The sequence below is a fragment of the Pelmatolapia mariae genome, linkage group LG20, assembly GCF_036321145.2.
Source record: "Pelmatolapia mariae isolate MD_Pm_ZW linkage group LG20, Pm_UMD_F_2, whole genome shotgun sequence".
Classification (NCBI taxonomy): Eukaryota; Metazoa; Chordata; class Actinopteri; order Cichliformes; family Cichlidae; genus Pelmatolapia; species Pelmatolapia mariae.
This window is the reverse complement of record NC_086244.1, coordinates 33,033,495-33,058,516: the sequence shown is the minus strand read 5'-3', so window position 1 is coordinate 33,058,516 and position 25,022 is coordinate 33,033,495. Positions and strand designations below refer to the sequence as shown.

General features: G+C 42.1%; 1 protein-coding gene across 2 annotated transcripts in view; it reads right to left on the bottom strand.

The window, feature by feature from the left end:
• The window catches only part of mtcl2 (microtubule crosslinking factor 2), a 97,297-nt gene that overhangs the window by 11,011 nt on the left and 61,264 nt on the right, over positions 1–25,022 (bottom strand). Inside the window, exons 5-18 of one of the 2 annotated variants that reach the window (XM_063465099.1) lie at positions 19,774–19,836; positions 17,064–17,231; positions 16,780–16,933; positions 15,266–15,836; positions 13,587–13,887; positions 13,047–13,268; positions 10,665–10,802; positions 8,040–8,153; positions 7,626–7,856; positions 7,295–7,411; positions 7,053–7,220; positions 2,423–2,575; positions 1,684–1,800; positions 119–183 (exon numbers count right to left, since the gene is read on the bottom strand). In XM_063465099.1, coding sequence (XP_063321169.1) covers positions 119–183; positions 1,684–1,800; positions 2,423–2,575; positions 7,053–7,220; positions 7,295–7,411; positions 7,626–7,856; positions 8,040–8,153; positions 10,665–10,802; positions 13,047–13,268; positions 13,587–13,887; positions 15,266–15,836; positions 16,780–16,933; positions 17,064–17,231; positions 19,774–19,836 — 2,582 coding nt within the window. The remainder of the gene's footprint in view (positions 1–118; positions 184–1,683; positions 1,801–2,422; positions 2,576–7,052; positions 7,221–7,294; positions 7,412–7,625; positions 7,857–8,039; positions 8,154–10,664; positions 10,803–13,046; positions 13,269–13,586; positions 13,888–15,265; positions 15,837–16,779; positions 16,934–17,063; positions 17,232–19,773; positions 19,837–25,022) is intronic. The other variant, XM_063465101.1, reaches the window with a different exon arrangement.

The window sequence follows — 25,022 nt, the reverse complement described above, 5'->3', positions numbered from 1 at the left end:
ATGAGAAAAGAGAACTTATGCTTAGCTATCAAGATAACACACTGATATATATTTTTTTAATTACTAGAGTAATGGGCTAAAATTGATGATCTAGCTGAAATTGATCTATTATTGTTACCTTGGTGACCCTGTTCCGTTAGCAACGACTGAGTCCGGAGACGATTCACCGCTCGGTGGCTTCGACTTTAAGAAGAAAGGAGATCCAGGCTGTCAGTGAAAAGGAACTCGCTGGATCTGCTTTTTAAGAGCTTATTAGCATTTAAATAACCTGCATCATCTACACAAATTATTCCTGTAACATTCTTTATTTATAGTTTTTTTTTCACACCCCAAAAGACATCAATAGGTTATTCTGACAGGAGAAAGCCGAGACCTTGTCTGGTATAATATGTCTGTAGCAAACTGTATCCAAACACACATACACACACACACAGAAGGTAATGCTGAGTCAGTGTGTTTCACACTTGAGGAGTGATCTCACACTCAGGAGCTAATTCACCATGGGTAAGATAAAAATGAGAGACAGTGGGAGGAAGGAAAAAAGGACTTCTGCAGGTGATGTGTTGTACAGATGTACCGGTGGATTTTCACTTTCAGCTGCAAGGCAGTGAAAAAATAATATTATTTCTAAATATATAAATAATATGTGATTCTAAGAGGACTTAATTCTCATGTAATGTTAAAAAGAATCCTAGTAATCTTTACAGAAACTGGCCTAAAGGGGGCACTGAAACCAAATGTCAGAAATCTGTGAAAGCTCTGACACTGTAACACAAGCATGTGAGGTCTGCGTTTGACAGAGTGCGACACAGACACAGACACACAAATGTGCACACACACTGAGGAGATTTAGACAAAGGCAGGGAGCAGAGTGAATATAACAAAAAGACAAGTTGTGTCCTTTCCAAAACGCCATGTTTCAAATAAAATAGGATCACTCGCTGTAGAGGAGGAATGAATACCAGGATGTTAGAAAGCAAAGAGAGCAAGAAAGAGTGGACACACCAGTCTAAACATCTAAAAAACAAAAAAGCAAAACAAAAAAAGCTAAACACAGATGATAGGCTCCTGTCTGTGTGTCTGGATTTTAATTTCTGCCTGTGTGTTTGAAGAAAAGACCTTTAATGACCACTGATGCAATCCCTCATCATCCTTTCCCAGACATGCTGCAGGAGCTTGGCAGTGACTGCGCTGGTGTATAATCAGCAGATATGACTGACTATGTTTTCCCGGTGAGCTCAGCTCAACCACAGCAAGGCAGTCACACAAGCGAGGGTTCTCCTTACTCACATCATGACATTACCAGCTGTGTGGTTAAAGTCGGAATCAACCAAACTTGTCTGAGATAAAAATAACAACCCCAAAGATGGCAAATGTAGTCATCTAAACTTTAAGCCTTGGCGGTAAACGTGACCTGCTTAGCATAAATGAGTGGACTTAGTTTCCGAAAGACATCTTTTTAAAACATTGAGACCAAAAATAGAGCTGACAAGACATTTAAGCTGCTGCAAAGCTTGCAAGAAAAACTGAAGTTCTTTGAGAAGTCGGAATAACAAATAGCCAATAATCAAACCTTCATCAGTGTACTCCTTATCTCTGACACGCACCTTCGTCCTTTTAGATTTTATCATCACAAGATAAGCTTTGACATTTCTCTCCCTAACACAAGCCCACCCATCATACCTTCCCCTGCTGCGCAGTGGCCTCTCTCAGTCGCTGCTCCCACTGAGCTCTCTCCTGGCTGAATCTCTCCAGCAGCTCCAGCTTCTCTCTGCCCCAGTTCCTCTCGCCGATCTGGAGCTGATTGGTCCGCAGGTAGGTTAAAAGAGAAAGGCGAGAGGAGGTGGATGAGGAAACAAACTGGATGTGATGTTGAAATTATGTGAAAGTCTCCTTCTATTATTATTATCTTGCCTTTTACTTTGCAACCTATCTTGATCACCGACTTTGCATACGAAAGTAGTTGTATAGATTATATTTAACATGCACACATTCACAGCAGCTGTGCTGTGCATTTGTGTATTACTGTGCAGATAAAGCAATAAAGCAACTAAGTAAATTTCAGAGGAAATAACAAATAACACTGATCTGTACACCAGTTAGTAAGAAAGAAAAAAAAAGGAATATTAAATGGAAAATTAAATGATGTAATAACACTACTAATAATTATCCATATTTATTTATCTAAATAAGAATGTTTGCATTTCGTAGGGCTGGATCTCTCAATCTCACTGCAAGGAAGAGATACAAGTGAAAGAAGGAGTGGTTGAGCCAAAGCAATCAGGGACTGAATCAGAGCCAATGATGAAGTCTGTCAGGAGGCTAATCATAGTCATATAGCCGAGGTTACATCCAATAACTACTATTTTTCTTGTAGTCCTTTATTGCGGAACCATCACTCAACAATTTTCTCAGGCATTACCTGTTTAGTTAGGTCCATCACTGCTGCGTAGGATTCAGCCAGCAGATGCTGATGTTCTTCGCGTTCCCTCTTCAGTGCCACCTTTAGGTCTGGAGGGTCCAGTGCGTCAGTGGAGGACATGGCTGTTGCTGATTTGCTGGCTTTGGTCTCGAGCTGGAAAGTCAGAGGGAGACATAGTAAGCACCAAAATATATTGATTTTCCTCAAAGTTCAGGGAAATAGTAAAATGGCAATGGTGACTACTCCTTTTCTCAGTAACAATACACTCCAGATCCGTTCAACACTCCATCTCAACTACACTGGGATTTTCTGATAGCTTGCCTTCTTCCCATAGTGCATCATGGTGCCAGATGTTCACCAGGCAAGTGTTGCAAAGCAGCTACTTGATGTAAAAGAAAATTTGCTTGATCAGACCAGATCGCCTTATTCCATGGTGCCGTGGTCCGGTTCCGCCCATTGTTGGTGCTTTCGGCGGTAAAAAGAGGTCACCTTGACTGGCCTGTGGTCATGCAGACCCATAAACAACTAACTGTGATGCACTGTGTATTTTGACAGCTTTCTATCAAAACCTTTTTTTTTGGCGATTTGAGCCACAGTGGCTCAACTGTTGGATGGGACCACATGGGCCAGCCTTTGCTCCCCACATGCATCTGTGAGCTCTGGGCACCCGTGACCCTGTCAGTGATTCACCAACGATGAGTTTTGACACCTTCTTGTTATATATCGATAAAGTTGTGGTTCGTGGACCATTAGAATAAGTAACTGTTTTTTTAGAAGCTAGTTCTAGTAAGCTTCAAACACTGAAAATGATGATAGTCTGCTGCTTCCCCGAGTTCAAACTTTGTAACACACACAGTTAATGGTCTTTGTCAAGATTCAAACTGTGACTCATTTTGACCACACTGAGATTTGCAATTGGGAAGTTCCAGCGTGTCTCCATGTTTAATCCACCTCTATTTCTCCGTTGCCATCGCTTCTGTCAGAATTCCTCCCCGCTATTCATTCTCTCCTCCTCTCTAAAGCTTTCTCACCCCACTCCCCGTCTGCCTCACCTCTTCGCCCTCTCTCCACAGCTTTCTCGCCCTCTATTTTGAGCTCTACCACCCCTTTTTTCACTCTCCATAAATCTGGCCTTCTGTCACGGAGCCTGTAGGTGGGATAGCTTGAAATTTTTATGAGCACTCCCGCTTCTTCTTTTTCTCTGTCTGAGCCTCATAGCTCACCACACAGCCACACTGCCGGTCCCATCAGTTTGACATACAGGCGCACACACAAAACGCACCCACCCACACATCTCCGGACCTATCAATCCTCCTTCGATTCATCCGTTTATGGTGCTAATGGAACTGTCAGGCCATCGCACATGCTAAGCCCAACTCCATGTCTCCAATGCAAAGTAGTATTTCTTGTTAATGATGAAGACAACCTAACGAGCCCCACGTCTTAACGAGGTTTACTACTGAGGCGGTGAGGGGGAGGCTATTTTACAGGATGACTGGCATTTACTGGTGCATCAGAGCCATCTGGTTCATGACTCGTTAACCACAAGTTAGCAAATTCAATTTATTCAACTAAAACTTTAATAATGAAAGAGCAGAGTTGGTTTAATAATCAGAGAATGAGAGAGCTGCTCTCAGCCACTCCTTTATTCACGAGGGGTCCACACAGCCGGTAGCTCTGCATGTTTGATTTAGAAGATTTCATTTATTTATTTTTTAGACCAGATGCAACCCCAGAGGGATCAGTGCCTCCTCCCAGGATCAAACCACATATGTTCTGCTTGGTAGGCAAATGTGTAAATCACTACATCGTGGTTTATTAACCAGAACCCCCCAAAATACTTCAGATCATGCGTAAAGAATCGTTTTTGGTATAAGATTGTTTACCTTCACATTTCACACATTCATCATGCGGCCTTTGAGCAGTTTTATTCAGTTTTTTTTTTCACTTAATATTCAGTCTGAACATGTGTAACTGCTCATAGAAACAAATATTTTCAGAAATACAACAATGGCCTCACTGTATATATATGTGCTATTTCCATATTTACTAAACAGCAAAGTTATCTGTTAATAATTACCTTTATTCTGTACCATCCATCAGCTGTTAAACTAACTGATGTCTCTGTGGACTGTTTGACATCACTCATGGAAACAAAGCAAAGAAGCCTCTCCACCAAACAGCTCTTGTTGCTTGAATCGAACCAGACCTTTGAACCTATTATGCTTTTCTACCGAATTCTAAGCTCATATAAATATGGCCGTAATTACATATACTGATGTCAGATTCTGTAATAAGAATAAGTAATGCCTAAAAGCCAAAAGCTCAGGCTTCAGACTGCTCTCAGTTATATTTCAGACAGTTTTTTTCTTTTCTTGGCTCTACGTGATGTCTGTGAGAATGTGCTCTTCAAACCTTCTGACTGCAAAAAAGAAATCTGCCTTGGGGGTGGGGCTTTAAAGTAGGAGGAGCTACACTGACTTGTTTTAGACAGATCAACTAAGGGGACGGCTGGATGTCTTATTTTAAGAAAACAAAACAGTTTTTCTTTTACTTATGAGTTGCACCTGCTTTTGAGTGGCACATTAAAGTGTCGTTTGTCATCTTTGCTTCAAGAGCAAGGGAACTCAACAGATTTGATGAACGAGCGATCAGAGCTTCCTGCTGTGCACTCTGTCATCACGGAGATCGCAGGCGTTCATAACGTGCCCTACAGTCAGTCAGTACGGATGAGTGATTAAGAAAAAAACAAAACGAGACGGCGTTGTCCTGCATGCTTTGGGGGTTCTGCATATGCTTTCTACCTCGCTGACAGTGTTTGTGTATTGACGCTGAATGGCGAAGCTAATTCGCAGTCAAGCTGTTTGACAGATAGGACGGAGTTTGAAATTGACTTGACTCGTCCAATGAAGCAACAGCTGGAGGATTCACTGCGTGTTGCCAGGAAGCCTTGGCACTGATGTGGTCGACTGGTTGCTGAATGTGCGCACACACACTCACACTCACACACATGCAAGGCAAATTGATGGCATACTTTACAGTGTGCGTTGCTGGCTGAGGAGAGATTGGTTCCAGCTGTGGCATCTCAGCCAGGGTAACACATACTTTGTTTGTAAAGGGCAGGAAGGGGAATAAGGGTGTAAATGTGTAGCACAGATGTTCGTTTGTCATTCTGAGAACATTTGTGATAAGGTGGAAAATGTTCAGATGCAATAAATGACTCTTAAGTGTGCGCATACTTGGGCAATGCAATAAAATTGCCTCACCCGTAATGAATCACAGCCAGGTGGAGTCAATCTTTGATTAAGGCAGCAATCGTGTGTCAGTAAATTCGTTCTTGGGAAGCAACCTGCAAACACGTCACAGTGTTCTCATCTCCAGCTGCCAATCAGAGGACTTGGACACCAGCGCGAGACCTGAATCTCTCTCATCATGACAATGATTGATGCCTCCATTGGTCTTAGTGTGGATTCTTTTGTTTCTTTATAGACGGGGACCAAATCAAGCATTATTTTAATCTCATTTCAGGTCAAATGTGGAGTTTGGTGCTTTTCTGTAGATGCCTTTGAAATCACCGTGTGCTTTTATAGGTTCTAACAGAAAACTGCATGTGTGATGGACTTTATTTCAAAACTGTATTTGTAACTTAATGACTGTTTACAATTTAACTTATAACTGGGTAGCAATTACCACATGCATCGGGACATAGAAAATATGTTTTTGCAAACTTAGATCAGGACCAAAATAATAATAATTGTCCTCTGTGGGCCAGAGCATGACAGATGTGTCCGTGTGTAAAGTGCTTTGTAGAACCTAGCTAAGGTTAAAAGTCACTATATAAGCACGGACCATTCACCATTTAATTGCTTAACATTAAGAGGCCTCTCCGTCTCCTCTCATTTATCTCTCTTCCTTCTCTTTCCGTCTCAATTACTGGGCGGTAACACACAGCCAACGTTCTATCTCAGAGGCTGTTAATTAACAATATTACCGCCTCGACTGCTGTTATGAGATAGACGGAGAGACAATGAGAGAGGAGAAGGGGGAGGAGACATTAAAACCATTACTTACTGCCTGTAGACAAGACAGAAAGGCGCAGGAGGGGGGGAGTGGGGTGGAGTGGGGGATAAAAAGCACAAATGGACAAACACAAAACATGCGACAGATGGAGAAGATGAAATTGAACCCTTAGGATGCCATTAATTTTAAAAACCACTTGTCAAAAAGACTATCGGCCGCTTCAAAGCAACGCGTGGCCCAGCTGGTGTACAATAACTGTATGGTTATACAAAATGCTTGTGACAGAAATCACTCAGATTTAGAAGTAGTTCATTTTGACCTGGGGGCATTTCACCTACACCTAATACTTCCACTACTTTTTTCCTTGTTCAGTATTCTTTTCGCTCTACTCAACAGTCTGAGCATGAGTAGCTCATGACTGTTAAACTCAAACATCTGTCTAATTTGCACTCCAAGCAGTAGAAATTAAACCAGCTGTTTACAGGACAGGAAAATTGAACCGTTACAATGCATTTTCTGTATTACTGGACCTCATTAACACGTTTTTGTTTAGTGTCCAAATGATCAGTTTGGAAACTTCTTTAGAGTAGCAGCACTTCTTCCTCCTTACCTGTGTTATGAGGCTCTTTAGTTCGGTCCTCTCCACTTCCCATGATGCCTTGGCCTTTGCGAACTGTTGAGTGAGTTCCTGTGAGCCTTGTCTCTCTTGTCGCAACTCCCCGCTTAGGTCCTGCAGCGCGACCTTTAGGTCTGCCAAAGTGCTGCTCACAGCGCTCGACTGCAAGGGAAACACAAGTAATCCACGTAAGCGTGTGTGAGTGTGCGCGTGTGCACGAGTTTCACTTGTCCCACCTTTATAGTCGGGCTGAGTGGCTGTTCGTCTGCAGGAGCTCTCTTGTCAGTCTGGTGGGTAGGGCTCGGCAGGTTCTCCTCTTCCAGTAGCAGGTAGAGATCTTTCAGGCTGTTTATCTAAAGAACCAATCACAGAACAGCAGCACCTGAGATCACATATTCCAGTATTTTAGAGGAAACCTGAAGCTAAATCTTGAAGCTTGGAAATTTTAAAGAAAAAGTAGAAGTTACACACAGACAAGCTTCATATAAATCAATGTTCCTGCTCAAAACAACGGCAAACTGAACTATGGACCGGCTTCCACAGATTGCAGTTTTCACTCCCTCGTACCTCCAGGACGTCCTTCCACTCTGTGTCTTTCTTGCAGCCAAGCCTCCACTGTTTGAGGAAGCAGCGTAGTTTGAGGCTGAGCAGTAAAAGGGCCTGTTTGAGGTGCTGCGACTCCTGGACCAGCAGAGTCCTCTCCTGGCTCCACAACTTCTTCTGAAGCCGCGCCTGGAGACCCAGACTCTGCAGCTGGAAGTCTCGTCGGAGCATGGCTTTTTGATGCTCCTCCTGGAGCTAAGAGAAACAACAGTAAACACACAGTAGCCCCAGCAGTCACCAAATGCCCATTCATTATCTCAAAACCTAAACGATGTTTACTTATCTACAGTAATATATAGTATATAATTTGTTAAATCTTTGGATCCAGTCAGAACAGATCACTGAGACAATCAACTGTATTCAAGGGTGCAAACTGACCTGTGTGAGTTTAACAGCAATTTCTTTATGACCCTGCCTCTCTTTTTCCAGATCCTCCTGAGTTCCTCGAACCGACTCCTCCGCTTCTGAGAGCCGAACCTGAAGATCACTGAGCTGCATGGAAGACGGGACATTAAAGGCATTAAAGGAGGCAGGGGAAAAACAAACAAACAAAGGAATGGCAATCACAGTTGAAAGGGAAACATGTTGGTAGGATAACAGATGAAAGTAAGCAATCAAAGAGAAGGATGATGAATAAGATAAATGGACACCGTAATGGGAGGTAAGTGGTCAAGAAAGCAAATGGAAAAAAGTAAGAAACAGCCAAGAGTGAGCATCCTCATCCATATTACGGTAGGTTTGTGATACAGCAGCCTTTAAATCACACATCAACTGTGGCGAGCTGCTGTAAGCCTACACACACACACACACACACAGGCTTGATCTCGTGCTCTCCCCATGCCTCATTTGGCTGCTGAGTGAGTGCGATCCATCGACCTGCCTCTGTACCCTTAATGTCCTGTTTCACCCTCCACTGGGCTCAGCTTCCGCCCTCCATCACCCTCCATCAGGGGCACCACCCGGCCTTCACCTTCAGCTAGAAAAACTACTCAGAAACTCTGTTCCAACAGTGACTCACTCACTCACTCTGAAAAGGTGGCAGCTACCCACGGAAAATGCGCTACAGCATCAGAGGCTGATAATAGCAGAGCAAATCTTGTATCGAGGTCTGGGAATAATTTCAGAAACTCATCACACTTTTATTCTTTTAAATATGGTGATTTTAATTGGAATGCAATGCTAAAAAGCGTTTTCCAAGTATTTATTAGCCTTTTAAGAGCCTCTCTTTATTTGTGGGATCAGTTCCACTCTCATAATAACTGGATGATGTGTCTTGTTTAATCGGCTGAAAACCATAATATAAAAGCAGCATGTTATTAGGGTTTTACAATTCTTGATCACCAGCAGCTGTGCCTATACACTGACTTAAGTCCCCTGATGGTGTGACCTCATGTGTGATGGCAATAAACCAGGTAAATCTTCCTTCCCACTGTTGCCAAGTGCTTGCTCATAGGAGACCATCTAATTGATGGGGTTTTCTCTCTAATACAGTAGGGTATTTCCCCCATAGTATTAACAGCCTTGAGGTGACTTTTGTTGTGAACTGGTGCTATATAAATGTAACTGAGTTAAAAGTCAGAGTATTCAGGTGAAAAAAAGGCTAATTCCTGAATGCTAATAGGTGATTTTTTAAATATATTTTTTGGTCAGAGCCATTCTTACTGCTTCATCCAGCTGTCTAATCTTTATGCTATGCACAAACAGTGAAACTATTTTTGGTTAGCTTAGCTTAGTATAAAGACAACAAACCCAGCTCCACTGCCTGTACAATATAAACAGTGCCATTTATTATTGTACAGCATGCAGTACAGTACAAAAGTCCTGAACCATCGGTCATGTTTTATATTTTATATTTGGAAATGGGAGCAGTGATTTACTGAAACATGTGCAGACAGACATGGAAATATGCTGTAATTTATTATATATTTGTGCAATTCTAATGAGCTTGAAAGCCAGTATTTGGTATGATCACCTTTCTCTTCAGCGTAGTTCTTAAAGCTCTTCTTTGGATGTTGGCTGCTTTTTGTTCTCTGTCAAAATGATCTTGCATGCTTCAATAACACTGAGGTCTATTGTATGATCAGGTATCCTGCTGATATACTTTTACTTCATTCTCAGTGTGTTTGGGGTCATTGTCATGTGGAAAAATGAAGCTTTTGCTAATCAGCCACTTTCCAGATGATATTGCGTGGCGGATAAAATCTGGTGGTACTTTTCCGTGTTGACAATCTTATGACAACACCACTGATTAAAATGCTGCACCAAACCATGACAGCGCCCCTACTGTGTTTTACAGATGGCTGTAGACAGTCAGTGTAATATCTCTCCGTCTCATTTATAGATACTGATGTCAGTTTGAACTAAAATGTTTACATTTGGATGAATCACTCCATAAGACACTTTTTTTGTGAAAGCAGCAAAAAAAGACCTCAAGAAACGATGGGGTGGCTCGAGACTTTTGCACTGTACTGCATGATTCTGCTGAATGCTGGCTTCTCGCCTTGCTTTGTCACTGCTCCACTCTGTCTTTACTATTTGGCATTCAATATTTTTCCGTCATTCTATTTTAGTCCCCCCTTAGATAAAGAGGCAGACACACACAGCCCTGCTTACCACGGAAACACACCACCAAAAAGTCAACCAGACAAAGGTCTTCCTGTCAGTACCCCGGCTGACAGTGAAGTCACTGTTTGTTTACAACACTGTGTTGTTAGCCTGAGGTTGCTACAAATGTAAGGCACCAGTAACCTCAGGCTACAGTATGTCCTCGTACACCCACGCATGTGGAAAATCCAATCACATATCAAACATATTCAGTGATAAATAAATATTAATACTCAGTGTTAAAAGAGAGTAAGAAATCTGATATTAAAGCACTGGTTCTAGGCTCTAAGTAACTGTGTTAGCTGTCAGCCGCGAGATGGACCAGCTCTGAAATTTCAGGCCTCGTGTGCATCTTTGTGCATGTCACAATGTCACGGATTGTGCTTTTGAGCCTCTCACCTTTGCACCATCTGTCTCCTTCTCCTCATGTTGCAGCTGGCTGGTTTCCTGATTTTGCAACTCATTGCTGTCTGATTGGCTGTTCTCCTCGGTTTCATCATTCGCTTCTGGCTCCGACTGGTCCCTAAAATCAGGCTGCTGCATGCATGCATGGGCAAGTTAATGAAGAAAAAGAAAACAAACAGAAAAGAATCATAGAGGAGAGAGAGAGAGAGGGGGGGGGGGAGAGATGGGGGAGGAGGAATTGTGGGGCAAAAAAAACAAACAAACAAACAAACAAACAAAAACAAGCAAAACAGAGGAAATGACAGAAAGCAGGACAAACAAATACAACAATAAGAAAAAACAATACAACCAAAATGGCTCCTATCAATGTGACAACATTACATAAAAAACTAAACAAAAAAACAGAACAAATAATGACTTATGGGCCTCACAAGACAAAGAAGAGGATGTAGAGGAAAAAGAGCTTGGTCAGAGAAGAGAAGGAAAGAGTGGAGAAGAGAAAGAAGAGGAGGATGGAGGGTAGAATGAACGGCTGAGGGGGCACGACAGAGGGAACGTAACGGGACGCAGAAGAGCGTGAAGGATGGAGAGACGGGGGGTAAAAACAGCAATGGGAGGGAGAGCAGGAAACGGAGAAGGAGAGAGGGGAGAAAAAGACGAATGGGAGGAGAAGAGAAGGAGTAAGGCAGTTAGGATGAAAGGTCAGAGCGGAGGGGCAACAAGGTGAGGAGGAGGAGAAACGGGTTTTGATGCAAGATGTGAAAGGAGGAGTTGGAAGAAAGGGATGTGAGGGGTGCGAGGAAGAGGAGGGGTGAGGAAGTTATGTGAGGATGTGTGGAGCAGTGGCAAAAAGAAGGTTTGAGGAAAGGTGGGGAAGGGTGAGGTCAAGTGCAGAAATCGATCGGATATGGTGCCCGTGCAGAGAGAAAGAGGGGAGAGGAGAGAGGGAGGAAAAGGGAGATCGGAGGGGGGTTGGAACTCAGAATTGGCCTCTAATGGAGTCTAAACATTGCATTTTTACTAGTTTCACTTAAAACTACGTAGAATTTCATCACAGCGGCTTCCAAGCAACACCTCGATCAGATCAGAGTCGATACAAATTTCTCTCCATGAAGGCACAACAAAACATTCCAGAGGTCTCCATATTTTGTCTGTTAATAAGTTACGAAAGACTTGAATTTTAAACAAATGGGGAAAAAAAATGGTAATGCAGTGGCAGAATTTACCCCTGACCCACCCTCCCACCCCAACATTACTGTTTGAGTCTCATCAGATTTTATGTAATTTTAAAATGTATTCCCAACAGTTGATGGCGGGAAAATAAAAACGACTCATCACATTATGAAAGGACAAGTCAGCCGAGTAAAGCCAAAGCCTCGACTGATTCCAGGGCACTTTTTAAAAAAATCGTGGATCCCATATTGGACTTTTTATGGGCCATCTGATAGTTGAAAATACATTTGGTGCTGAGAGTAAATCCTCAGTGTGTGACAATTGACTGTGTGCCAAGAACTTCCGAGTGGAGCGTTTCAAATGAAGCATGATTGGAAATCTTCTTAGAGCGGCTTCACTTTGGCTTTCTGCTGCTTTCGACAAATCAGTTTGGACAACTTGGATTCTCACATCGTCCCTAATCATTTCAATAGAGTTTTTCGTTCTCCACATTTTGTGTTTGCGACAAAAATGGATCGCTGTGCAGTAAATAGAAACTAATATAAATAAAGTCATAAACTGAAGAGCAACTAAAACACACAGAACACACACAATTATTCTATTTTTGGGGTTTTTTAAATTTTCTGTTAAGAGATGATTATTCTGTAGTCAGCTTCTGGCTTCTCTCTGTGTATTTGGTATATATTGATTAAACAGAACTTTATATAAGCTTAATAATGTCACTATATGCATGCATCAAACAGGCTCCATTTGAGGCCTAAAGCAGCAGCTAAATACAGGTTAGGAGACGACTCCACGGCATGCAGAGGACACGGGTAACATCACGTGGAGAGGCTTACACTGGCAGCTCAAATCTGATTTCATCAAAGTCAAGACATCTTTGTTTTTCCCCTTATCTGTAGGGCTTGAATTACTGAAGTTAATTTAAAATGATAAGAGAGAAAAAATGAAATTTTATTTTAACGTTTGGGATGATTTGAGCGTGCCGTGTAAAGCTCATTCTTCACCGTGAGGAGAAACTAAAGCAGCATGTTGAAATGGAACTGGGAGTGCTGGTCAGCCAAACTAACAGTAGGCACTGAAAGAACAGAGAAATAAACTAGAACAGAAAAAAGACAGAAAAGCTTGAAAAAACAAAAACATACGGAATAAAAGAAAAGCGTGACGATGAGTGAGAAAAGGGGAGTGTTCCTTTTCTTTTACCTTCTCCTCTGCCCTGTTCTGTGGATCCTGGCCATCTCCAGGGCAGGAGGTGGAGGTGCAGGGTGACTCCCCTTCCAACTCAAGGTCCCTGCCACCCACTGGGGTCCTACCCAGGCTGTCTACTTTCTCCACAAAGGACTGAAGCTGGCTGTGCAGGGCCTGAAGCCTGCTGGTCAGAGCACCAACGAGAGGACGGTCGGCCAGATCAGACAGCCCTGAGATCTGAGGACGCAGAAATAACTGAACTTATCCCACAGTCATTACTGGCTGTGTGAGGGACAGGCTAGAGTTGATAAATGATAAGCTGCAGGGCTTAATCTGCAGGTGGCTGCACAACCAGTAGCAAAAAAATTCCAGAGAGAATGAAGCAGACATTTGTCTCCTAGGCTAGTGTTTCACACTCTTGCAGTAACCCTTTCATCTGAACCAAAGAAATGCAAAAAGATCCACTTTGCCACTATTTAAAATGCTCATGAAGTTATTGAGAAGCTGTGTCTTTTAATCTGAAGAACAACAAGAGACAAAACAGAGGACACGTACCTGGCTGTGAGGCTGCGGTTTCTCCAGATCACACGGCTCTGCTGCCTCACTGTTGCAGACCTTGTGAAAGATGGATGGGGATGAAGAGAGGCAGTTAGACTCGGGGGAGGTCAGGAGCTGTATAGCTGTAGAAACCAAGCGAGCCTGGTCCCTCATGGCTAGCAAGGCATCATGGTCCTTCTGCCCCAGGCACACAGGCAGCGATGTTGTGGCGTCAGCATTGTCCTCAATCTTCTTTTTCTGTTCCTTAATCTCAAGGGCGTCATTCTCACCCCCTACTGGCTCTTTGCGCTGGGGTGGACTGATGGAAAAACAAAAAGATTTTGGTGTTAATAGCTGACATGTGGTGCATATATTTAGCAGTTTTTGCAAAATATTTCAACACATATTGATGTTCCCCACAGGATAAATGCTTCCCTTTCAATCCCTGTAATTTTGTTCTGATTCCTTTATTAACACTGTTTTGATTTGGCTGTTGGGCCTTAATATGAGGCCGTCAGTCTGTCAGCTAAAGCCCAGCCCAAACCGACTCATGCAACCAGACAGGAATCCCCAAAACAGCAGCAAATTAAAGTGTTGCAATGGTCCAATCAAAGTAGAGACATGAACCTGGTTAAAAAGCTTAGGAGAGCTGCGCAATAAACCTGCAAACCCCAATGAACTGAAGCAACGTCATAAAGAAGAGTGGGCCAAAATTTCTCCACAATGATAAGAGAGACTGGTGAAGTCATACAGAAAATGATGACTTCAAGTTACTCCTATTAAAGCTGCTTGTATAAGCTGCTGAATGATAGCAGCTTATATAGTTTTTCACTGGACTCTATGTACTCATATGAAAAACATTCTTTTTCACATGACTGTAGCTGGATTGGAGAACGTGGTACACCTGCTAAATATTAGCATGCTTGTGTTATCACTGTTTGCCAAATGCTCAGATCAGCTACCATTTAACTCAAAACATTGTGCAGCACTGGCTCATAAAGTCTCTTAAGTCCAGTTCCAATGTTCACCCAACACCCAAAACACGAAACCCTCACAGGTTTGAATGACGTCGCCTGTGTGTGCAGCAGCAGTGCCACAGTGTGTGCGTTCATGAGCCTGCAAATAGTATTAATAGAGCATTTTGAGACATATTGCAATGATGTTACCTTGACAACGCCACAACATGTTTCTTATAATTGAAGGCGTGAGACTTTCTTCGTTTACATTCTTTAGTTAATGGACCAGTTCTACTTGAACAACATGGCTGCTCCTGTGATGGTTTCCTTATCATTATGTCTGCTCGTCTATAATTACGATCAGGAACCCCGTGTTTCGCCACAGTGTTATGAAATTTGTGTAATTCCATTTAGGTAAAATTTGCAGAAATGCAGATTTACTGAAATTAAATAAAAGACTCAAAATGTTAACTTTAGAGCTTTTTTGCATGTTATTTTCACAGTGGGACACCCTTAAGCCCTCACAATTGAAAGAAAACGTGACTCAAAATCTGTGAATCTGTAAGTGTGGAGGCTGGGATTGGGCCTAAGTCTTGTTATCAGACTGAGGCCCAGTCTGATGGCTGTATTAGGATAAATCTGGTTTTTGATGGTGACTTTCTCTTGATCATTTTTGAATTCCACTCAGTTCCACCCAAAAATGTTGAAAAGCGAACAGGAAAAGAGAAAATATGAAATTACCTGCTGGGGAGGCACTCAGCTGAGTCTCCAGCCTCTGCATCCGTCTCCAGGGCCAGTCTTAATGAAGAGGAGGAGGATGAAGAGGCGGGAGAGTGATAGGAAGCCAGATCACAGCGCTGTAGGTTGGACAGAAGCACGCGATTCTCATACTGAAGCTTCTTCACCTTCCCGCTTAGTTCTCCAATCTGAAGCGTCGCCAGTCGGAGCTCCTCCTCCTGAGTCGGGGTGTCAGTGCTGATAAGCACCGACCCTTCCTGTAACGTGTGCACCGGACTGTCGTTGAGCATCCCGTCTGTCAGTGACATTAATGAGTTGGACGACAGCGCGGATGCAGGAGGTGGGAGCTCAGATTTATAGCGGTTTATCTCGTTCATCAGAAGTTTATTTTGTTCCTCCATCTCAATGAGAGACCTCCTCAGCAGCTCTGCCTCTTCCTCCACAAACTGCAGGTGTCTCTGGAGCTCCATGACGTTTTCAGATGAAGCCCCGCCACCAAGCACCATGGCCCCTCCTGTGAGGCCGAGCCCTGCCCCAAGACTGCCGCCAACACCACTGAGTTCTTGAGGACCATCTAAGGGGAAAAGCAAAAAAAGTTAGATGCTAAAACAAACAAGGGTAAAAATTAAAACAAAAGAACATACTTTTCGTATCTTCCTTGAGTCTTTGCACTGTATGCTAACTGGCTACTGACTCTAGCCTCATCTTTACTACACAGCTAACAAGGACATATCAATCTTATCATCCCAGCAGCAAAATCGGTGAATTTACAAAACAGTCTCAAAAGCAATTTAACAATATAAAACGAAAAGAAAAAATGAAAATAAACAAGTTAAGGACCTAATATACAGTAAAGCCTGAGCTTTTAGATCACTGGGTTGGCTTTTACAAAAATTTGCCTTAGTTCAGTCAGGAATTTAATCACTTTAGTATCCAGTTTTTCAACTTCAGCAAAGAAAACGTTATATCCATCTGCAGTATTTTATATGAGCAGTATGGCTCTGTCTGCCCTTGAAAGCCTAAGGGAAAGCATACCTTCCTGCCCTTCTGTGCACATACATTAAAAGCCTGAGGCAGGGAGAGCAGCACGGAGAGCCCAGAGTACAAAACAGAGCAGGTAAAAGGCAAAAAAAACCCATGATGTTGATTGGGTCAGATACACCTTCACAAGGAGCAGCTAAAGTGCAGGTGGGTTGCAAAGAGGCTTGGATATCTACAAAGTTTACAACTGAAGTGGGCCAGCACTGAGATCAGCTAACATCAGCTCATGGATCTGGCTTGGCATGCCTCAGCTAATGTTATGCAATACGTGACAGACACAAGTATATATAAGGTCATTATTTACTGAAAGGAGCCAGCATACCAGCATATGTCTTTTTCCTAATCTAGCCACTTCCTGTGTAAGATTTCTAAATGCAAAATGCTTCCTGTTGAGTTTAGATAATCTCCACCTCCAAGCGGGTGGAAGATCAGATGAAAAATGGACCACAGAATAATTAAACGATGAGACAAACCACCTTGCGGGCCCTTCATGTCGTCCATCTCAGCCCGTAGCCCCCTGTTTTCCACCTCCAGCTCCACAATGCGTCGACTCAGTAGGTTAGCCTCCTCCTCGACCAGCTTTAGGTGGACTCTGATTTCTGCCTCACGGGTGTGGGGGGAGTCGGCAACCTTACAGATGAGCAGAGAAAAGTATTTCACCTCCTAATTCTTCATGCTTTCATTTTAGATAATGCAAACTGGCTCAAATGTCTCTTTAGCAAATTGTCAAGTATTTTCAGGAGCCCCATCGTTTCCTCACCTCCTCCACAGTGAGGGAGGCGTTGATGTCTCCGTAGAGCGACCTGTACTTGGCCAGCTCCTCCTTCATGGCCTCGCTGTCCTTCACCAGTTTGGTCAGCTTCTTGCACATCAGGGCTGATTCCTCTTTGGCAAAGTGGAGTTGACATTTCAGGTCTGAACTGTCCTCCTGCAGCGACGGGACAAGACGAAAAGAGAGCACAAAGGTGACGATGCTATAAAAAGTGCTGCATCACAAAGACACCAAAATGCACACAAGCGCGTTATGGAAATGTCAGAGGGCTGTGTCGTTATTTGAGTATCGAATCATCTGCATTAAAGATAAAAATTAATTCAGATTCAAAAGTGCATATGACCAAATGATGAAAATAATTAAATCACATACATTCAATAAAAGCACCAGTTGCTTGGGTCTAAGATATAATTGAGAGTTCCCCTCAGGCCTTTCAGTGTAATTGTAAAAATGCAACGGCAGTCCATCATATGATTAGAAAGTCAGAAAAATATAATTAGCTGTTATTAAGCTGTGTTATATGTGTTGCAATAAATAAATGATAACAAAAAGATAATTAAATAATGCTCCATTAGTATAATTTATGCAAAAATTTTAATGGAAAAGTGAATGAAGACAAGTAAACGAGAGAAAAAAAGAGTAGATAAGGTTCAGTGAGTAACGATGACAGACAGTCTAGCTTTGACAGAGGTTATACAGAGCTGAACGAAGTGACACACACAAAGTCAAAGCTGCAGACACACTCAGACACACAACAAGAGAACCGGTCAGATCACTTCATGAACAGAGTGCAACCTTTAGATCCATCCAGACTGAGACCTGGACGGCATTAGAGGTTAAGGTGAATCATCTGAGGACTGATTTATATTCTGATGTTCATAAGTTTAATACCTTGGGCTCTGTATTTCTGTCAGCTTGCTGGTAAAAAAGAAAAAACTAAACAAAACAGTGCAACATTAAGGCCATGCTGGCTAACGGTGAAACATTATGGTGCCTTTTTCAAGGTCTTTATAGTCTCTCAAAATAACTATATAAAACCACAAGTGCTGTATAATAACCTGATTCAATTTTCCTAGAAATAAAAAAAGTCAAAAGACATCTCTCTGTGCTGTTATCCTAAACTCAGTACTAAGCCTTGTCGACCTGAGGTGACCCCGTGCAGCCATTCCTCAGACGCAGCTCCATGGTTGTATTTGTTTTACGGCCTGTGGAGCGATTCCAACCACATTAAGCTCGACGAGGGCCGGCGAATTTACAGCCATTTATGGTATGTGGCTTGAAATGGGAGCCCGGGCCCGGCTTGTGTTAGCAGCCAGAGAGATGGTGGTGTAGATAATTACCTTCACTGCAAACACCTTCTGTGGTGATTTGTTAGCCTGCTGAGTTTTTATTCTGCATCTGTGTACTTTGTTCTTGTGTAAAACCTGAGCTCCTACACCGCTTACTTCTTTAGTCCCTTTTTTCACAGTCTTTGGGCGGTGTTTAAACTCTTCTAATGACTCAGAAGATTAATGAGGGGATCGACTCAAAAACAGTGGAGGAAAAAGCTACAGAATCAAAAGGAAGGAGAGACTGAAAGTGTAATCTTGAGACTTGAGCTGTATTCCCCAAGCAAACAAGAACTGAGTAGGTAAGGATTACAGGAAGTACAAACACCTGCAGGACAAGATGGAGAAGAGTAAAGATGAGAAGGAAGAAGGGAACTGCTGATCTGTCTGCTTCAAACTGCAAGCAGCCCGTTTGGATAGCTAAGAGTGTGATCCCCAGAGGAACTCGCTCAAAATAAGCAGAGACGCACAAACAACAAAGTCATGAGTTGTGAGGCCAAAACACAGAAAGGATGAGAAGTTTCCTAACTTGACACATTCAGTGTCTATTCTGAAGCTTAAAACACAAGTGAAGGTTTGGACTGAAATAAATAATAAGACATACGGAGGAGGTGTTAGGGTTTTTCTAGTGGTGACTAAAATATCCGCATTCAAATTTATTTGTTTGCCTGTTTTCAATTATTAACCACAAACTTCAGCCATAAAAATTAGTCATCATAAAAATGAGACCATAACAATTCCTCATAGCATGTTCCATATGCATGCTACACTTTACAATATCATACTCTAGTGCAGGGTATAATTTATGTGTGGGAACGTTCATGGAGGGCAGCTTTTCATAATTATATCAGCGCTGTTCTGTTTTTCCTGCTCGACCAGGGCTAATAACAGTCATAGCCCACCTGCAGCACATGTGATTACATTCCCAGAGAGGTGACAGTTGCATGCGGCGATGCTGACACTAAAAGCTACACCACAATATGATACAGTTTAATATCTATATTTCATATCTTTAGCTGTTATTGTTAGCTGTGGATGTCTGGACAGGCAGGAATGGAGCTTCGCTGTAAGAAATAGGAATATCCTGAGTGAATGTTTAACTATTAAAGAAAGCTGTATTATATCACAGCCTTGCAGATGCTTTTGGAGGAGTTATACTCTGTGTTCGCACAGAGTGATATAGTTCTGTAAAGGTTTCCCTCCGTCTCTGAAACCTACAGACGTAACTTCTCACGTTCGTCATTCATATCAATGCCACTCGCTCTCCTGCTATAAGCTGCAACACATTGTGTCTCTTATTGATTTGTTAAACCTTCTGGAGGAACACACAGACGTGTGCGTGCGTGCGTGCGTGCGTGCTTGGTTCTTACCTGTGCGGCGAGCTTTTTGTCAGGTTTGTTGTTGGGTCGTGCTCCTCGTTTCTTCTGGGAGTTCTGAAACAAAGACACACACAGAGCCTCATTAGTAAGTCTTGACACCATATCGACTGTGAACTGTTTCGATAACATGAAGAACGGATTCAGTCTGAAATGAAGAGGAGAGAGCAGGGACTTAGGGCCATCAAAAAAGTGGTAATCTCAACTGTCAGCATCAAGACAAAAACAGATTAGGATTGTTTTGTGCAGCAAATGGGACATCATTTTTGGGTCCTTTTGCACTTTAATATCACTAAATAACAGATTTAAGTCAGTGTAACTGCATGAAGCCGCAGTCTGGAGACTTAAATCCTTAAATTAAACATAAATACCGGAAAAACAGCTACCCTGGCTTTGACCAAAGGTGACCACGTTGGACTGCGAGCATCTTTTAGGTTCACTAATTACCATGTTCTGTTGTGTTTGTTTAAGTTGTACAAAATTAATCCCTTCAGATGTCAAAACATCAAAGTTAGAGACATTAAAAATTCCATTTACAGCATAGTGCAGTGTAGTTTTCCTTTCAAATGATTTTTTTTCCTTTCTTTTAAAGCCCATTCAGCGTTTATTGAGGCTTAAAGGTAGGACTGAGATTGCTGCCACAAAAAGACGCATGCGTAGAACAAATTGGGTTTTCTCTACTACTACAAGAGCAGTCACAATGTATAAATGTCAAGGACTTAAAGTGTGAAAGGCAACAACAGAGAAAAAGCCCTTTTTACACACATAAAGAGCAAAATCAGACTTCCAGTGTGGACCGGATAAGGACATTAGTCATTCCTGTTTTTTAAAAAAGTGGTGTCAGCGCAAACATTGATGTTGTGTCTTCAAAAGTACAGAAGGTAATGGATGATGAGACATTGGATACATTGGATACAAATCTGCTCTTTAGGCAGATTTAGACCTGCATTAGAATTAGAATTAGGCAAATATATTTAAAATACTCAAAACCTATTTTTAAAAATTCATCATGACTGGGCACACCAGAGTCATTAAATGCTTTTCTTATCCGTCTGTGCTTGATGTGTACCTGTAAGTGGTAAAATATCCAGACCATCTTTGTTTGAGCTGCTCTTTTCTTGTTATCTTATTTCGTAAAAACAATACAATATTGTATGTACAGGAGCAAATCTGAGCCTTAATCTGCCACTGAAACTACATCAGAGAAGTATGAACCTCATTCCAGAGCCTTATAAGCCACACACACACACACACACACACACACACACACACACACACACACACACACACACACACACACACACACACACACACACACACACACACACACACACACAGAAATATGAAATTCCAAACACACTCTTTCATATGACACACTTCCTCTCCCTCTTGGGCTAAGCTTTGGATGTCACTGCAGTGGTGATGTGTATCATTTCTGTGGAGATTTGAATCAACACTGATAAGAGCGTGGAATTACAGCTGTGAGGTGGAGGTACAAGTGCTAGAATAAAGACACACACACACATCATCCACTGTTCGTCCAAGTATCTTCCCAGTGAATCAGACTATCATAAATCATCATCCTTCCCTCTCTTTACAGCCAATACCAATCATCACACATACACATGCACACACAGGACAGACGCTGCAGTGCAAGCAGCCAAGCTCATCTGGCTCACTCCGTTTCCATGGAAACAAGCTACTCTGCAATGAGAACTGCCGACAACAAAAGAAAGAAACGGAGGGATGAATAGAACAAAAAGGTGATAAAGGACGACATAAATATATAAACAAATGCTACTGCTTGGGTCATTTTTTAGATCTACAATGTGTTTTTAATTTTCCCCAAATGACCAGGCTTTAAGTGAATTATTAAAATGCTCCGAGGACACTATCAAGTACAGAGGAAATTTCAAAATATTTCATCTTATAACCAGGTGTATTGCAGCGAAGCATCAGACTGAAGGACATTTATCTATCTGTCTGACTTATCCATCCATCACTTCTTTCTGTTTTTTTATCCATTCTGCTCTTTCATTTCTTCCGAATGATCGACTCATCATTCGTTGGGCTATTTCCTGATTTTTAATTTTTCATCTTTCCATGTCCTATTACTTTCCCAACCCATTTTATAACCAGTTTATCGAGTGCAAACAGTGGTTAAAAGCTCTGAACTCACTGATCGATAGGCCTGCCTGATAATGGAACCATTGATTCTGGGTGGAGGTTGAACAGATGTCAGAACTTATGGATCAGGTTTTCAGCTGGGCAGCAATCACTGCGTTCTGCGAATTTCCAGCAACAGCAAACGCTGCTCTGTCTGACAAATTGTCATTGGAGTTGAAAATGCAGTAAATGAATAGTTCCTAAAACCTTTTCTGAGGAAAGATGAGCAGCAATCTCCCGAGTTAAAAAGTGAGGCCAATGAGGAAAAGGGCCAAAAAGTGCAGTTCTGTAAACGGCCACTTAAAGCTGGCTTCTAGCTGAGTTCTGATATGGATTTCTCTTATACCAGACAAATAAAAGGGGCTGCTGTCCCCACATGGGAGGCAAAATGACATTTTGATGTTAGAGACCTTTAGAGACACATCATTGATTACAGCAGCAGGGAAAGTATAGCTGTATTGCAATACATCTGGTCCATTCAGTTGTCCCATTAGGTAGTGACTTTGTGGAACAGCCTAATATATATGATACAGTGTCACAGAGTAACTGCAGGCCAGCCAGCCTGTACAATACGAGGAGAGAGAATTCTGGTATATTTTATTATTTACTTGAGTACATTTCCTGTCTGCATATCTGTGCCTGACTTGTTTAAACCTGCTTTACCTGTGGATTCTTTGGCGAGCTGGGCAGGAGCACGACAAGCTCTAAAGAATACGAACTGATATGTTAGGAAACTGTTGCACATTTGCAATAATCCAACAGACTGTCAGTCATCTGTGTGATCCTCTGACTCTCTACACAACGGAAAACAAAAAAACTAGCAAACTAGCAGTAAAAGCTGACAACTGCCCAGACAGGCTGGATTGCAGAAACTGATAAACCGATATGTCAGAAGTTCTTCTCGCTGCAATTTGCATCAACAGGCATAGAGCTGACCAAACTATCAGTTTAACAGCTAAAATGAGAACTTCACTGTCTGAAGCTGGAATAAAAGGATGGTGACGGCAGCTGTCCTTTTAAATATAGTAAATATATATGTTTCTGCTGATCATTTATGCAATGACATTAACATTAACTACCTCAAATATAATGATCAGTCTTTACCCTTCAAAATAAAAGACAACTTAACATATTTCTATTCCTGTTCCTGGCACCCTGGTGTATTTGATGTGCACACCCTCATTTTCACATAAGCATGCTTTGAAATGTTCATTATTATTTTATGTAAAAGCACACACTCTGTGCCTGAGCCTGGTTCTCATGTTTCTCAGCCTGTGGGTCTACGGTTACGCTGCAGATACGGTGACAAGTCAACTTCCATATTATCTGATAACATATTTAATAGCGTCTGACTGCTGGCTCTGCTTTTTCAGCAGCAGCAAAGGTTGTGTCAGGATTTATTTTACAGTGACCCCACTGTTGATCCTCTGCAGCAGAAATGCTGATGAAAGGGGCGATGGAGACAGATAAAAAAATGTGAGGGGGAAATGATGACATATCCAAAGAGTGTCAGAAAGAGGAGCAAATAGATGGATTTTCAAAGTCAAACACTATTGCCTGAGTAAACCTCAGGATGAAGGGGAACAGATCAGGACAGAGAGGGAAAGAGGAAGAGATGGCCAGTGACAAAGAGACAGAAAGCAACAACAATGGCAGAGGAAGAAAAAAGGGAACGTGAAAGAGAGAAATGTTGTCATTCCTCTGTCATGGATGAAGAGTCACAGCAGTGTAAACTTTTCTCCTTCCAATCCAATCCCATCTACAGCTCATCCAGCCATGGCGTATGGTACTGCAGAGCAGGGTGGGATCAAACGCAGTGAGACAAACACCCGAAGGAAAGTTTGGGAAGTCTGGAAGAGGGCCATGAGAAATGTTTAAAATGTTTGGCAGCTAATGAGGAACGGCAAAACCTAAACAAAGCAATGCTGCAATTCATGATGTGGCAATTACAACACCTGTAAAGGGCAAAAAATGTAAAAATGTGAGCGAATAAGAATGAAATAAAATCTACTTTATTGTGATGTTACTGTTGCTGAGAGCTTGAGAGACTGGAGAGAAAGAAACTGACATGCTTTCTGAGTGGAAATGGTTTTAACAGCGAGTCAGGTTACGGCCCGTCACACAGGTTAACTGACAATACATGACACTGCTCCTGGAGAACGAGGGGGAGAGAGAGGAGACTGCAAAGAAATCAGATTTGCTTTCAGTGTACAGACTCACTTAAACCAACCGGGCATGAAACCCTGGGCGTGACACAGCAGAGAGGAAAGGACTTCTAGAAAGAAATGGAGTGTAAGGACGGGAGTCTAGCTTTGTCTTTACACCCACAAACTGAGGGCCTTTTGCTGGTCCCACTCTCTGCCTCTATACACGGATGGACGGATTTAAAGGTGTACGCTGGCTGCACACACGGCATCTGTGGGGATCAAACTCTTAACCTTGGCTAAAAACTCACCGTTCAACTGTCCAACATTTTTCAACGGTGACATTTTCAAGCTATTTGCTGATTTCATAGATTAGTTCACAACAGTTTTGATGCAGGGGTATCCTTTAATTTTGTTTTTTGAGTAGACACGGCAAAGCAAAGGTTTGCCTAATATCCCTGTGTAGTGTTGTTTCTGCATTACCGTAATAACGTTGGTCCAGGATCAACATTGCACTGACCAATCACGTGGCTGTGATGTGATAGCTTTGCAATGTGTGGAGAAAAAATTCAAAAATAAATCCTCTATTTATATAAAACTCTCTCCTGGAACAAATGGTTAGCATTTAATGCTAACTGAATGCTTAGATAACATCCCTGGTCAGTTGCAATGTTAGTTATTATTATAATGATACAGGATACACAAACAAAGCAATGATTTCCTGGACATGGACAGCATACATATAAATAATTATGCATAATTCTGAAGAAGGTCTGCACCAAAACGCTGCAAAGTCAGATTTTAAATCACAAAACTTTTATGTCACTTTTAAAAATATTGTTGTCTGAAGAAAAAGAAGAGTCTTTCAGTCACTGATGCACTGCAGCAAATAATTTACTCTGAAGGTAGAACTTAGATCAGATTGCTCGAATA